Consider the following 16,658-nt stretch of genomic DNA (forward strand, 5'->3'; position numbering starts at 1 on the left):
TGAACTAGGACAAAAACGGCCCTGGACTTCTTGACCCAAAACGCCCCTCGGTTGTGCGTGGGGAGGATTGCGATGGCCCATGTTTAGATGCGGCCCACCGGGAAAAGTCCCTTAGTGCCAGATGGCCAGTCCGCCCCTGGACACACGCAGATATGTTATCTACTTCTTGCACCACAAATGAGCTTCATTACAGCAAATAAAACCTGTAATGTACAAAGTGCTCTCGTACTCTTTCAGAAATCAATTTACTCTCAGGACATTGTGTCTCAAAGAGCAAAACCACACTAACATGAGCTCTCATATCTTTTGCATCTAAGAAACAGGGAAAAGAAATGGAGAGAGGCAGAAAGAGAGACACTGGCTACAAATATTGCCTTTTATCTAATATTAAGGATTCAGGAATTCACAAACACGTGTCTGCCTGATGATGGAGAAACTCAAAACAGATGAATTGATTATTTATTTCTCCATCAGTCGACGTTCTTCAAATAGAATGTTAGAAGCTTCTCAGGCTGTTACGGGTTTAACAGCCATTTGATCCACCGCTGCAGTAGATAAAAACTGAAGATGCAAACCTGCCCACTTTATGACTGGAATAAAACATCCATCATCATTTCGAAGTGACGGCTCGAGCCGGCCCGGGTTTCTGGAATTCAAAGTGTTTTTATTATTTTTCTGATGTCATCTCCTTCCCCCCATAAAAACAAACAGCCTGTTTTGCTCATCCTGTCTCACATCCGAGCTCTTCATAAAAAGTAGTTTTATGGCTCCCTTACGTCCCCCACTATTGCACAGGCACATGTCACACTGCACCTATATTGTCATGAATTATGTCATTTTTTAGGCTTCAAATTTGGCCATTGATCTTCGAACGTCCAGACGATATACTCTCATGTCAGTCCAAACCTGTATGACTTTCTTTCTTCTGCAGAACACAAAAGAAGATATTTTGAAGAGTGTTGGTAACCACACAACACTGAGCTCCATTGACTTCCATTGCATGGACAGTAAGACATTTATTGAAATGTTTTCTTTTAAGTACCACAGAAGAAAGAGTCATCCAGGTTTTATATAAACTGCAAGTTTGATAACATTTATAAAAACAACAACATGGCGTTATAAATAACACTTTTTATTGAAAAGAATAGTCTGTTCCAGATATACTGTGTTAGATTCATCTATGCTGTGAGATCTTTCATTAACTGGTGAGCACAAGATCATCCATGACGCCTCTGAAATCCCGTCACACACCCATCATTCCCCTGCTGTCCGTGCAGAATGACTCAGAATTCCTGTATCCTCTCCTAATGCTCCATGAAAAATACCCAAGACTGCCGTTATTCTCTCAGTTCAGTCCACTGCAAACCAGGCGTCACCCTCCCTAATGGCTTCCCGCTAGCACTGTATTTCTCTGCTCCTTGCCCTTGTACAGTTCTGTATTTGATTAACCCCTCAATGCCCCACGGGCTGGCACCGGGCCACTGAAGAGACATTGTCCAAATCCTCACAGATAGCCGGCGAGTGCGCGCTCGCTCTCCAAGCGCTATTGTTCGGTGGGAAAATCCCCCCGTTCCCATCGCCACGTGATCCCGCTGCACCTGCTTCATCTCCATCACCCCGTGATAGAGGGAATAATGAAAAAATATGATCAGAGCAGAGAAAGAGACAGGCAGTTTGGTGAGGATTTAGAGGATTATATGTTGAGCTATAAAGAAGAGAAAAAAACCTAGTGACCTTTCATGCTGTCTACTGCCAACATAAGAGCCTAATTTGGAATGCTGTATGTAGAAGGCAAGTCCACATGCCACACAAGAGGTTGAAGTGGCCACATGCCACTTCATTTACGGTAGACCTCCGAAAAGAATGAATAACTGTTGAGTAGTTTTAATTTAATTTAATACAATTAATATACAAACAAATATTCAAATAAATTAAAATAGTCTGTCTGCTTTTGTGTTTTTGAATTCTACTTGTTAGCAACTAATATACCAGTGCAATAATCGTGATGTTAGTAATCATTGATCATTGATATTGTGTTAATACTACATTATACACTATATGATTATATCATAAATAATTCTGCGGCAATATCTGGTTTACAAAGTAGGTGGTGGTGCCCTCATTTAACTGCAGTGGTTATGAATTCTCTTTGCTTTTCTGATTCATTTGCCAAAAAGGAAAAACACAAAATAAACAATAATGAAAGATGCATGTGACTATAGCATTATATTTAAAAACTCATTGAAAAAAAAATCGATTTAGCAATAATATTGTTATCATGCATTATTTTTGCCTCAAAATCATGTAGTAAAAATCTTATTACTCTTTCCACAAATTCACTACAACATGCTTGTTGCAGTGCAATCTGGGATTGCTGTCTCTGCATAAGAATGCATGCAATGCTGGGGTGAAACTTGTCATTTCTGGCTACAAAAAAAATGCTGTATGAATTTCACTCAAATCATACATTTTGAACCGAACAGAGATTACTATCATGCAATCCTGCCTAATGGTGATGTGTGCATACCATTGCGTTCTTCGCTCTAGATTATCCGACCAGGAGTATCTTTCCGCATCCAGACCTGTCAAACAGTACGTGTCAAAAAGTTTCACGAAGACGCGATTGAAGTGAATAATGCACGTTTGCATCACTTGCGTCGCCAATTTGTATTACCCAGTACGAATCCACGTCTTCTCATGACATGCATTGACTTTGTATGTAATCTATTTAAATAACTAAATTGACTTTTGGTGTGTAAGAATTAAGGCTTGGAATGCACCTATTTTCTAAAAGAATGTGTTCATTAATAACAAATGTGTTGGGTTACAGAATTGTATGTTAAACACATTATGTGTCGTTTTGTGTTAGATAAATAAAAGGGACAGCACAAAACTAAAAGTAACTCAAAATGTGCTGTCCTTAACTAGAAATAGATGTGTTCAGTTGTGTTGTTTTTAACATGACCATAAGTGTACAATGCCGGATCAACTACACAAACGTATCACTTTAAGATATCACTGCCTCCACAAAACAGTAGAGATTGAGTATAAGATCACCCGTTGTCTCCAAGTTGTTATCGCTCCAAATATATGGCGCCCTCAAAACAAGGCCAAGGAGAAAACAGCCCAGCATGACCATGTTCACATCGATTTGTGTCTGTAGACGGCCTTTAAGTAATGGCTGTAAACAATAAAGCCAAGTGCTTTTAATCACAACCGTACAAGCATCCAGAGTAAGTGCTGTTTTGCTCGGCGTCTCAGGCCTGTCACATAAGAAAGGGGGTGGAGCTTCGAACACTTCTCTTTATCCTTCAATAATGGTTGAACGACAGTGTCATTCTGTGAGTCAGCACAAAACCGGGAGACTTGAAAATTGCGGCATGTCATTTTGAAGGGATGAGTGAGAGAGTGTTCCTCATATATAATTCTAACCCAACATGCACACCTTCACACACTCACACAGGACACATCCCGACTGTCAAAATCGCTCCGCTTGCTTTCCTCCAACATGAGCGGGACAAGGAGAGCAAACGGTGTCTGAAGAACCTGCCTCGATATCCCTCAGTCACGCTTCAGCACGCCCACTGACTGTGACTCTCTTCCACCCCATTCAGAACGCCCAGTTATAACTACGCCCCTAATCCAGACAAACACTGGATTATGCGCTACACCGGCTCCATGAAGCCCATTCACATGGAGTTCACCAACATGCTACAGAGGAAGAGACTGCAGACGCTGCTGTCTGTGGATGACAGTGTGGAGAAGGTACACACACACACACACAAATGTATCCCATTCAAATTCAGTGCGACGTCCAATGATGCTTCCTCCAAAATACCAACAACCCCCAAAAATGTATGTTTGGTTTGGTCTGAATGTAGATTTATAACATGCTGGTGGACACTGGAGAGCTGGACAACACGTATGTAATCTACACCGCTGATCACGGATATCACATCGGTCAGTTTGGATTGGTCAAGGGGAAGTCAATGCCTTATGAGTTTGACATCAGAGTGCCCTTTTTCATCCGTGGCCCGAACGTGGAGGCAGGAGGCATGTAAGTACACTCGTTTGTTTATGTGTCCAGTTTTTAGGTCTACTTTTGTGATTCTTGATAGAGATGTTTGAGAAGAGAGAAAGGTTTTGAAATAAGGATGTGACGCAGGCAAGGCTTGAACCTGCATCCTCACGGGAGCATCCCAGCTCTGATCAGAGTCACGTTTAATTTGAGAAACCTTGTGTAGTCTGCTAGTCTGTACTAACTAAAGATTTAGACGTGACTCGGCAGTGAAAGCTCTTCCATGTTATTCTGAGATTTCTTCCGAACCATCTGTGACAGGAAGAAGTGACAAGACGATATGTTAGTCACTTGGTTATTAATAGTGTGCCACTGGTTAGCCCCGCCTACAAAAATCTCATTGGCCCATAATCGCATTCTGCATGATTGTGCATTTAAAGCAAAATGTCAAATATGTCTAAATCGCCCAGAAATAAGTTCACAGACGATATTCATCTCCAGAAAACTGTTTACCATACAATCCATTTATTGAAAAGGACTCACAAATTCGATGCATTTTGGAATTCGACAGGGCAAGAACTCTTTTAATGTTGTTAAATAGAGATGCTTGATGTTTCCAAAAAGTCACTTGTTTTTGTATTGTTGGGAGAACAAATTTATTAAGGGTTTAAAATGAGGGTAAGTAAATATTAACGTGATTTTTGGGCGAATTATTTCTTTAGAAATTAAGTATGTTCGTATTGGCTGTGATGTGTTGTGTGTGAATATTTTTGTCGTGTCAAGTCTGGTCAGAATACATATAAGAGGTTTGCAGGTGCTCTGTTCATTAATGTGATGTTATAATCACAGATCTTTGTCTCTCTCTTATTTAATATCATTAGTCTTGTTTAGCGCCGCCGTGTGATCCAGCTTCACTGTGTTTCTCAGAAAAGCTGATTAGAATCCGTGGAGATCACAGGGCTTACTGTAGATGTTCGACTGTGAGAGAAAGACACAGAAAACAGGATAAAGGTTAAGAGAGAGACAGAGTTCAGTAGGAGGATCAGGAGGAGAGAGGCACTGTTGAGATCAGTTTAACATGAAATGAGTCATTAGACAATAATGGATAATTCAATGGTTAATGAACGTTTCAAATGATCGGATTCATCTGCACAGTTCATTCAAAGAATTTGAAGCGAATTATAATTGACATCCATCAGGGGTGAAAGATGACAAGCTAAAGCATGTTGAGGGTGTTCGGATTTGTTGTGGTATCAAATAACATCGACCCCCAATGACTTCCATTTTCTGAACCCAAAACACTGAGACATTTCTCAAAATACCTTCTTATGTGTTCCACAGAGGATATAGTAATATACAGGTTTTGAACAACATGAGGGTGAATAAATGATCACATAATTGTCATTTTCGGGTGAACTATCTCTTTGGTTTATCTTTCTGTTTCTCTCTCATTTGCTCTCGCTCTGTTTGTCTTAATGTTGTCACTGTGCATGTTCTGTGCATCTTGTTTTCTGACCATCATGTCAAATGGCGACTTCCTCTTCTGTTTCCATAGCAACCCACACATTGTCTTGAACATCGACTTGGCCCCCACCATCTTGGACATTGCTGGGATAGATGTTCCATCAGACATGGACGGCAAGTCAATCCTCAAACTCCTGGACACTGACCGTGTTATGAATAGGTGAGTGTCTGGAATACGAAATGACATCTACAACGCATTTCACTTTTGTAGAGGGAAATACTGTTAGGGTAAACTTGATGTGTCAGGATTTTGATTGGAGTGCTGTTTGTTGGCGCTTCATCAATTTTGAACTTCTATATGCATAAGTCCCTAAATGTTTCTTAATGTAAAATCTTACCAATCGTCACTTCATAAAAAATTTGTATTCCAAAAATCTTTAAGAAAGCAAGACATTTCCGACTGGGATCGCATGAGGAAGGGTAAATTATGCAAGATTTTTCAGTTTATAGTAAACCATTCTTTTAAGTAGCGTGACTCATTGCATTTACTGTCATACACAAGCTATTAGAATTAAAAGAACATTACCTGACTCATTTTTAGTTTGTGAGTGGCAGCAGGTGGCTCTCTGCCAAGCATCTTACTGCCAAAGAAATCTCATCAACATGAGACCCGCTGAAATCTCATCTCTGCTTTCTTCAGCTAGCCTGGGTACCGCTTCATATCAGATGTGAGGAAGAGATGCGTATCTTTGAAGGACGAGCGAACAAAAAAATAAAATGGGGGGGTTTGAAGGAGAGACACATTGCCCTTATGCTCTCAATCACCTCAGAGAGATCCCAATTACACTCCATTTTACAGTTTTGAAAGTAAACACGGATATTGTTTGGCCCCACAGAACTCACTGCAGTGAAATAGGGTGATGTTGGTGGTTGCCAGGGTGTTGCTAAGTTTGATGTTGGTTACTCTGCTCTTAGACAGGGTTTGGATCTCTCCTACAATACAATTCTGTAGTGTTCTGTAAAGCGAGCAGATAAAATATCACTCATCTCTATCATCCATAAGACAAAAACTGGACGTTGGATCGCAGTGAAAAGTAATAGCCCACTTCTCAACAAGCTTCATTATTTAGGGTAGCATTCATGACTGTAGCAATGTGGGAGGAGTTAATAATGTACAATGGTAACAACAATAGTAATGATGAGGCTGTAGCAAGTAAGTACAGAAGAAAATAGACGTAACACGTAAGCGTGAGTAGCCCAGCAAGGACAAGCTTAAATCCGGTAGAAACTCTTGTAGAGATTAGAGAGGGGGTGTTTGAGCGGAGCGATCGATAGCTCATATCAGCAATGAAGGTCAGGAGGTGCACAGAACACTTCTGTTTTAACACCTCCATATCTCCTGTTTTCTTCATAAGGGGTACTGGAGAAAAACAGAACCCAGCTGAACCCTTCTGACACCTCATCTTTTTTGGATTAATGTTCTGCTTGTTTTTTAGACTTTGGCTGAACTGGTTGCATTTCGTCACAGTTTGAGAGAAATCACAGACTAAACTGATAGACGGCCAGTCTGCTGCTCTAGGCGATATGTAACAAAAGCAGTAAATACGTTTTTCTGATTGCAGGTTCCAGTTCAACAAGAAGGGAAAAGTGTGGAGAGACTCGTTCCTGGTGGAGAGAGGGTGAGACAAGATTCATTTATATTCATTTTGTCTTTGAATTTGGCTTTACAAGGTCTGTGATGAGGTTTTTAAGTGTCCTCATAAAAGAAAACGTCTTGTGAAGACATTTCAAGTTATCTTCACTATTAAAAAAGCTCTGACAAATTGACTTTTGTTTCAAAACGAATAATTTCGACGTGTGTGTTTTAGGGTGTATTGTTTACGGTTACTTTATCCTTGAACTTTATCTTAGTATAACCCTGCTGAATTTTTATAAATTTTGTATTGGTTTTAATGGTGTCTACTGGATGGATACTTTTGGTGGGTGGTGGAATAATGCCCATAACACACTGGAAAAGGAATTTTGAAATGGTTTTAAGGGAAAATGCTAATGGTTCATAATGGTATCTTAATTCATACCATTATAATAGCACACACCTGGCTTGAATTTAACTTCCGGTCCGTGTTTGGTTATCGGTCTGGATAGTGGCTAAAAATATAACTATTTATATTTGATTTATTTATAATAATATTCATTAATATTAATGCTTTATTGAATAATAATTGTATGAAATAAACAATAAACAAAGTAACTTTGTTGCATTTATGTTTAACCAAGTTTGTGCCACCCAATCGTGCATTGTCAGTAGCGTTTATTTATGTTTTTCCTGTTGTTTGAAACCGTCTATATTTGTGTTTAGTTTTTTGGGGGGATAAAAAGGTCAATGATTGTTTATTGGGTGAACATTTATGCTTTATTTTCTTGTGAATGATGACAGAAAACTGCTGCATAAAGTGTTGGATGAAGGAAAAGATATGGCCCAGGAGGAAAACTACCTGCCCAAATACCAGCGTGTTAAAGACTTGTGTCAGCGTGCAGAGTACAAGACGCCATGTGAACAAATTGGTCAGGTACAAACAATTCTAATGTGCTCTGCTGGAGAGGAATTATTTCCTCATATTTTTTCAGAGGCACTCTTTATCTTTCTCACACACACACACACACAGAGATACCCTGAGAGGACTTCTGAGTAATCTGCATTGTTCTGAAATTAAAATGGATGACTTAGACTAAATAGTTTATTTTGTCCCCACTACATTGTGAAACAGCTTGCAGCAGGGATCTATCTAATATAAAACAAGTATCTGTAATTCATTTACTTTCTCTTTGTTATCATACGCGACAGTCTGGCACTGTCATTTTTTTTTATTTGTGGTGTTTTGCTGAGTGGTCTCTGCAGTTATTACCACTCACAGAAAGTGACAGCGGCAATATTCTCTCCAGCAAATAGCTTTCAGTCGCACACTTTAATGTCTTTACTGTCAGTTCTAGTGAAATTGCGAAATTAAATGCAAATAAATGTGCGCTTGCTGTTATATACAGCTACAGTACTAACACACATCTCCAAGTGTGTGTTTATTGGAAGTAAAAGTTATATTAACGTAAAACCCCACAAATCCAAAACAAAAACATCACCTTAAGGGTCCATTTACACGACCATGTTTAGTAAATAGGGTTTTGTTGTTTCTTAACACAACTCAGTTTTTAGTTGTTTACGTGGATGTATATGAACAGAGATGTTGTATGCAAAACTTTTTCTGTTTTTAGTCATGTGAACATACCCTAGATATGTCCAGAGTTGAAAAATGTTCATATTTTGTTCAACGGTTTTGTCTGAGTCCTCTAGACAATCATAAGCGTGAAGCATGAATCTCACAATTAATAAAACCAGCCTGTTGCAGATTGTATTTAAACATTTTGTTAACATAGCGAACAGCAACACAAACCACAAAGACGCCCATTTGAATCTGTGCCTGAAGTAATTTAACAGACGCTTTCTTTTCTTCAAAGTGACTGTTGATACCTTCAGGGTTCAAACCTGCACTCATTCAGTTACCAGGTCTGAACTTTAATCTGCACCTCCTCTTTAAGGAGCACAAGGGAGTGTTGAATCATCTGTATGTCAGTGTAGTTGTTACAGCTTATCGTGTGGGTTACAGAAGCATTGAGTTAATGCACTGAGAGGTGTGGTGCTCCTGGTGTTCTGCCGATGGCTGTGTTCTTCATTAGCGAGCCTTTAAATGAGGTGGATGTGTGATCTTGTGATAACTGCAGATGAATGAAGAAGCCAGATACAGGGCGGGGGGTAATTTTCACCTGTTAATTCTGGTGTATAAACACACATACGCTCACACAGGAACAAACATGTGCGCTGTCACACCTCGGGTGAAAGTTAATGGGGGTTGGAGATGGGCACATTTGTCTCCGTAGCAGATGCTGTTGGATACAGTGGAATGTACTTATTACACAAACAATTTTTCGTTTCTTTATGAAGTTTTTAATCGTGCATTCGAAAATCACATTCATTTTACCCTCGACATGACTCACAAAAAGATATTTTCACACATTTATACATTTGAGTAGTATAACTCGTACGCAGAAATGACAAGATACTGGCATAATACTGTGCTAAAAAAAACCAGTTACTAAAAACGAGTCGTACAAAACTTCAGAAGTGTACATTTGATCGTTTTGTCTTTTATGAATAATATTGTCCTCACAAACAAAGTTCCAGGTGTAGTCACCCATCATTGCTTCATCCCAGCTTCCCTGTGCTCCAGAAATGTCTAGAATTTTCTGACAGTGACAATTGGATTTTTTTTATATCTGGAAATCGGTAGTTTTTGTTTAGTTGCAATATACAGATATATTGTAATTAATTAATGATATAAGCTCAAAATGTACAGTACTTGAACTAAATATACACTAAAACATTGATGCTACATGAAAATAAATATTATTAGCACCTCAGAATTTTACAAGAACTATAAAAAGTTCAGAAGAAACAACAATTTGCTACACTGCTACATACTGTATCTTATAAGATGCTGTAGATAATCTTTTTTAAATTCTGTACATGCTGTTTGTCCAGTGTACTTATAATTATTTAGAAAAAATCATGGTATTTCAGTGGTACCATGCCTACAGGTGTTTGAAAATATACGAAGATTTTTGTCTCTCTGCAGAAGTGGCAGTGTGTGGAAGATGCTACAGGGAAGCTGAGATTATCTAAATGTAAAGGCATGGCCAGCATCTCCTCTGTGAGGAAGCCTCCTGTATCCGACATGAAATCACAGATGTACCAGCAGAGTATGAATTCTGATGTCAGCGTGAACTCTGACCCTCAAGACTGCAACTGCGAACCCAAAACCTACAGACTGAGCACGTACTCCAAAAATAAACTTTTCTCGAAAAAGAGTGAGTAGACATCTGGTACATCTACGTACTTTACATACACACCAAAGCAAAACCAACTTCCATGCCTCATCTGAATTGTTCTGTTTGCCTCTGCTGCCCTCTGGTGGAAATAAATAGTAAAGAAACTGCTTCACACTTGTTTGGCAGAACTGAAGTCATTAAAGAGCTACTCTAGGAATCGCTTCGCTCGGGCTGTTTCCATGGAGATGGAGGGAGATCTGTACGCAGTGGACCTGGATGATGAATACAGACCCACGGGCCCCAGGAACTACAGCAGAGGACAGAACACAGCGGATGAGGGAGAGTTTAGTGGGATGGGACCCACCGCAGTCAGCCAGACCAGCAACAGTCTGACTTCACCTTTATCTATTAAAGTCACTCACAGGTGTGAAGCAGGACGTGTGTGTGTGTGTGTCTGCCAGTGTGTGTCACAGATGTGTGAAATTTAGTTTGTTTGTTTGTTGTCTGTATACAGGTGCCACATTTTGGCAAATGAGACAGTGAAATGTGACGTCGGTCTTTACAAATCACTGCAAGCGTGGAAGGATCACAAGCTCCATATTGACCATGAAGTATGAAACACACTGCAGCCAATCACAAAGCAGATACATATTCTTAAAGAGATAGTCCACCTGAAAATGGAAGTTTATTTACACAACCTGTTCTTGGTCAAATCTGAATTTGTTTCACACATGAAGCTGGTATGGACTATTTTTATTATCGCTTTTTTTTGTGGAGCCTGGGAGTCCAATTCTGTTTCGGCTAAATAACTTTATTTATTCTATTATGGAAGAAAATAAAAATAAACAAGTTTATATAGAATACAGAACCAAATAAAATGTTGTTTTACACTCACAGCTCTTAGATACACATAGACCGTCATGTCATAACCTACAATGCTCTCTTTTACACAGATCGAAACACTCCAGACGAAGATTAAGAACCTGCGTGAGGTCAGAGGTCACCTGAAAAAGGCACGACCTGAGGACTGTGACTGCAGCAAATACATGTGAGACTCACATGTTTCAAACCTCTGTTAATGACTCTTATTAGTTCTGTCTTCATTTCCATATATTAATTCATTTTGATATTCATTATATTTCTATAATATAAATGATAAAAATCAATATAATGATTTATAGTATAAATATATGATACTTTATTGAAAAATAGTTAACTCATTAAAACTATGAAATAAAACAATGTCACTTATCATTAATTGTATTAATTTTACAATTAATTGTCTTTTGTTTCAGTTACAAGTCCAAATACAAGAATAAACTGAGAAGATACAAAACAGGAAATGTCCATCCATTCAGGTCGGTTTCTGTCTACAGGTGTAAGTTTACGTTTGGACATGAATGCATCTAAAATCCATTATTCTGTCTCCGTCTATAGGAAAGGGATGGAGAAAGATAAGAAGACCTGGATATTGATGGAGCAAAAACGCAGGAAGAAACTAAGAAAGCTGCTGAAGCGCCTGCGCAACAATGACACCTGCAGCATGCCCGGCCTCACCTGCTTCACACATGACAACCAGCACTGGCAGACTGCCCCCTTCTGGACATGTGAGGCACACACATATAACAGCAGACACAATCCGTGAGTCTGGGCTGGATCATCTTATTATTGTGTCTTTGTTTGCAGTGGGCCCGTTTTGTGCATGCACCAGTGCCAATAACAACACCTACTGGTGCATGAGAACAATAAATGAGACGCACAACTTCCTGTTCTGTGAATTTGCCACTGGATTTCTGGAATACTTTGACCTCAATACAGATCCGTATCAGGTCAGCAATTATATTTTATAACAAGAAATTTAACACTTTTAAAGCAGTTTTAATTCTTTGTCACATAACCATGTCAAACTTTCTTTATGTGTGTCTGTGTGTAGTTGATCAATGCGGTGAACACACTGGATCGGTATGTTCTGAATCAGCTGCACGTTCAGCTCATGGAGCTCAGAGGCTGTAAGGGGCACAAGCAGTGTAACCCCCGCACACGCAGCTTTGATGTCGGTGAGTGACGCACACGCACATTACACACACTGAAGCATCCTCTGGTCCAGTGACACACACACATACACTTCCCTCTGAAGGGATCAAAAGTGATTATTACATCGTCATCATCTTCATCCTCACCTGACCCCCGGCCCTGCCTTGCTTTCTCACGTCTTTGTTTTTCGTTTATGCAAACACAAGCTTGCACATGTGTCCTGAAGGGTAAACACGTTCTGCCAGCAAAACATACTAAATATTCTGATAATAAAATATGATAGATTTGATATGTAGTACATATTGTCAAAGACAGGGTCTTAAACACGCATAGAAAGAAAATCATATTTCTAGAGATTATTACAGTCATGAAGATAGAAGAGAGAGACAGACTTAAGTTCTTACAATCTGATTAAATATCTAAATGTGTCACTATTGACAAATATTTATTTAAATGAGTTGAATTTCCTGTTTCTCCTTAGACTTAGTTTGATATGAACTACACATGTCATGCAATGGTAATTTATAATATCTTTCAGTTTATGTGTTAATACAAACATTTTGCTGACATTCCCATTAAAGTATAAAAATATTATTATTAATAGTTTTTTTGAGCATTTTGATGTTTCCATTACAGTAGGTTATGAAAACATTATTTATGAGTGTTTAAGAAATTCTACCAACAAAGATAATAATTGTGTTTATATACAACATTTTTAGAACTTTTAACAATGACAGATAACGTAACTGCAGTACCATTTTGCTTCAGCTAGAAAGACTTTTAAAGGGATAGTCTACCCAAAAATGAAAATTCGGTCATGAATTACTCATCCGAGTTGTTCCAAACCTGTACAAATTTCCTTCTTCTGTTGAACACAAAGAAAGATATTTTGATGAATGTCAGCAACTGAGATTTCTAAGGCACCATTGACTACCATAGTATAATATATTTTTTAATGGTAGTCAATGGTGCCACAGAACTGTTTGTTTTTCATAAATCTTTAAAAGATAATTTGTGCTCAACAAAAGGATACAATTATTTTTCAACCGTGGTAGTCAAAGAAATGTCTACAGATTTGGAACAACTCGAGGATGATTAAATAATGGCAGAATTTTCTTTTTTGAGTGGAGTAACCCTTGAATTTTCATCCGGTAGACATGATGTTTATCAAGCTCACTAATTCAAGAACAGTTCATCCAACTTGCGTTCATAAAAATATGCATGAGATGATCTGAGCTTGGCACCATTGACCCAGGGACAGAAGTGCACAGATGGTACACCTCTAGCGATGCTCTCAGGATCTGAAAGATAATTGGGTTGTACATCACATTGTTTGACACCGTCTCTAACTAATGATATTGTCTCTTCTTCAGGAGGCAAAGAGAGAAGCAGCTTTGATGAATACAGGTATCACTGCCAAATAAATGTAACTCAATTTAGACTAGAAGGCTACTGTTCAGGTTATTGGGGATGCAGATGCTAATCTCTCCACATGTGCCTTTTGGCTGTACTGTAGATTGATTGGAGCTTAAACATGAATGTTGAAGTAGTCTGATACATATCACACACACAAAGGCATGACAGGGATTCACTCCACAATGACAAATGAAAGAGAAGACATCACAGAGGAAGACACTGACACTGATGTGAGATCAGCTGTTTAAAGAATGCTCTGGGTTAAGCCATGTCAAGAGCATCTGTAGCAATAAACAACATCCCTGAGTTAAATAAGAATGAAAATGCATAAATAATTATACATTTTTAATACTATTCTATGGTGAAAGAACACTGGAGGGTTTACGGTCGGAAATGTGCAGCTCTCTTTTTAAGCGCTTGTATTCATTTTTTTATTCAAATTGTTCACATGGATCTACTGCGGTCATCGTCGATTCAGTCAGACATATTTTTTGTATCATTTTATTTATTAATATACATCGTTTGAAAAAGTTGACAGAACTGTGTATTTAACCATAGATAATCATCGAATTACAAGAACGTTTAAACTTTGTTCTTCAATCTAGATGTCTTCTCCTTCCGATATACTTCTCTTCCAGTGAGCTTTGTTCTTCTTGTTTTGTCTCTCTTATACTGTGCATTGCATGTATCCAGCCTTGGGTGCTTTTGTGTGTATGTGAAAGCCTTGAGTTCTCTGATTGGCTATGTCTCTATCACATGCTTCAGTTTGGGGGCGGGGTAACAGTTTGTCTTATTGTTGCTTGTCGCATTAGGCAGTTTCATCGCCGGAAATGGCCTAAAGTGAGGAAGCCTGTCTCCAAATCGCTGTGAGTTTGGCTAATAATTCTGCTTCTCGTCCATAGGATAGAATGCCACCAAGCCACTACTTTGTCTGACTCACCAATCTCTCTCTCTCTCTCTCTTTAATTTTCTTTTCTCTTTAATGCATTCAGTTCTGCCCGGCATGCTTGATACAGCATTAGTTTGTAGAGTTAGTTTTCCTTCCTTTCTATCTGCATGGGAACTGTTCACGAGGGAAGATTCCCACCACTTTCCCCACCCGATTATCTTCACCTGATGCCTGAAACATTTGTGTTCTGCCTTGTTCATTTTTCAGGTTTTCTTTTTCTTTTCCCATCGAATCACAAGCATCGACCCATCTCCATTTAGATTTGTCCACAAAGTGGTAATTTTGTTCACTAAACTGTGATTCGTGGTGATGTTTGCGTTTCCCCACAGAGGGCAAATTTGGGAAGGCTGGGAAGGATAATTCGCAAAAGGAGGAAGTCCCGGAAGACACCGACCTGTTTCCCGGGGAGTCGAACTGGTCAGAACTTGAACCCTTGTACAGACTCGATGAGCACGCCTACGATCTCAAACTCAACTTCACACTCAGTCTGGATGACTGGGCTCATTTCAGCCGCTCTGTGGACCACATGTTCACGCTCCTCAGCAACGACAACCAGCCCTACTCTCCGCCCCGCCCGGAGGATGGAGAAACGGGACGAGGCCACGCTCGAGTGTCCTCCTCCAGCCAATCCGCTTCAGCCATCTACCTGACCACCCTGGCCACACCCGCTCTTTTATTGAAGCAAGCAGGCGCTGAGGTTTTGAGAGACGCTTTTGGGTTAGACTGGGGGGGAAGTCCCGCCTCTTTTTCACGTCGCCCGCCACCTGTTGGGTCGGAGGGGGGCAATGCGGACCGGGACGCTCCTCCTGAGCTCCTCAGTGAGAGAGACTGGAGGGAGGAGGAAGAGGAGGAGTTTGTGAAGAGACGGACAGGGAGGTTAAGCTGCGCCCACTGTGACAGCAATGATGTTTTGCAGGAGACGGTTTGACTCTGATTTCATGTTCCTCTCCCTCCCTCTCTCCACAGAAGAGACATCTAAATGATTCAAAAACAAGGTTTAATGTCAGCCGACTTTGTTTTCCTCTCTTGTATGTTCCCTCGCTCCATTTCTTTCGTTAACCGGCCTCAGAAGAGCGGCATCATTCTGCAACATTCCCAGCTACAGTCAGTCCGTTTCCTCAAATCGTCTGTGAGATCCGCTAGGCTTTGAACAGAGCACATCCTTTTCTCTTTTAATAAGAAAGAATCCACACACTTTTTATTCTTTTAGATTTGTTTTGTTCCAGAGGGATTTGGGAAGGGGTGGGGGTTACGATCCATACTATTAAAAATTTGTCAAATCATATGGAATGAGTTACATATTCAGTTTAAACTGTAATGCACCATAATTCTTGATGGCTGCTTTTTCGCTTGGTGTCTATTGAAAGTATCTCCCTTTTTGGGATGTTGTCTTCTATAGCCTTACAACTTTACAGAACAACACCTCAAAATAGGTCAATAGTGTGCGTGTGTGCCTGTGTGCGTTTGTGTGTGGTGTGTGTGTCCACGTGCGAGTGGGTGTGTGTGTGCACAAAATGGGTTCCTTGTCTTTTGAAGTAAAAGGTGAACAAATATTGTGTTTTCTGATTTCATGTGTAACTCATAACGTATGTTAAATCATTAATAGTTCACATTTGGATATTGTCTCTTTTTATTTTGATATTAAAATGTTCATTTTGTGTCTTTGTTTGATGTTGATGAACAAAAAAAGTGAATAAGGATCATTTCTTATAACAATCAGTCGGTTCTACAATGTATTTGACTGATACGTTGTTATTCCCAGCACACAGACAGATGAAAATCTGATGTAATGAACATACGTCCATGTTTGTAACCCTAACTTGTTCTTGAAACATTTGGTTATACTCAATGCTACTAATATCAGAGCGACTATATGAAATTGATGTATGTATTTTAATG

The 16,658-nt window shown here is 39.4% G+C and overlaps 1 protein-coding gene across 6 annotated transcripts in view; it reads left to right on the forward strand.

The window, feature by feature from the left end:
• Positions 1 to 16,417, forward strand: part of sulf2b (sulfatase 2b) — a 124,418-nt gene extending 108,001 nt beyond the window's left edge. For 4 of the 6 annotated variants that reach the window (XM_056732776.1, XM_056732777.1, XM_056732778.1 and 1 more), the window contains 14 exons: positions 3,615 to 3,765; positions 3,882 to 4,057; positions 5,574 to 5,702; positions 7,105 to 7,161; positions 7,920 to 8,052; positions 10,168 to 10,399; positions 10,547 to 10,784; positions 10,875 to 10,971; positions 11,314 to 11,408; positions 11,656 to 11,718; positions 11,798 to 11,967; positions 12,047 to 12,189; positions 12,294 to 12,417; positions 15,089 to 16,417. In XM_056732776.1, coding sequence (XP_056588754.1) covers positions 3,615 to 3,765; positions 3,882 to 4,057; positions 5,574 to 5,702; positions 7,105 to 7,161; positions 7,920 to 8,052; positions 10,168 to 10,399; positions 10,547 to 10,784; positions 10,875 to 10,971; positions 11,314 to 11,408; positions 11,656 to 11,718; positions 11,798 to 11,967; positions 12,047 to 12,189; positions 12,294 to 12,417; positions 15,089 to 15,687 — 2,407 coding nt within the window. In that variant the 3' untranslated portion in view covers positions 15,688 to 16,417. Of the gene's footprint in view, positions 1 to 3,614; positions 3,766 to 3,881; positions 4,058 to 5,573; positions 5,703 to 7,104; positions 7,162 to 7,919; positions 8,053 to 10,167; positions 10,400 to 10,546; positions 10,785 to 10,874; positions 10,972 to 11,313; positions 11,409 to 11,655; positions 11,719 to 11,797; positions 11,968 to 12,046; positions 12,190 to 12,293; positions 12,418 to 13,767; positions 13,802 to 14,622; positions 14,677 to 15,088 lie in introns of all 6 variants that reach the window. The other 2 variants (XM_056732780.1, XM_056732781.1) reach the window with 2 other exon arrangements.
• Positions 16,418 to 16,658: the final 241 nt, after the last annotated feature.

The sequence above is a fragment of the Triplophysa dalaica genome, chromosome 20 (genome assembly GCF_015846415.1).
Source record: "Triplophysa dalaica isolate WHDGS20190420 chromosome 20, ASM1584641v1, whole genome shotgun sequence".
NCBI classification, from domain to species: Eukaryota; Metazoa; Chordata; class Actinopteri; order Cypriniformes; family Nemacheilidae; genus Triplophysa; species Triplophysa dalaica.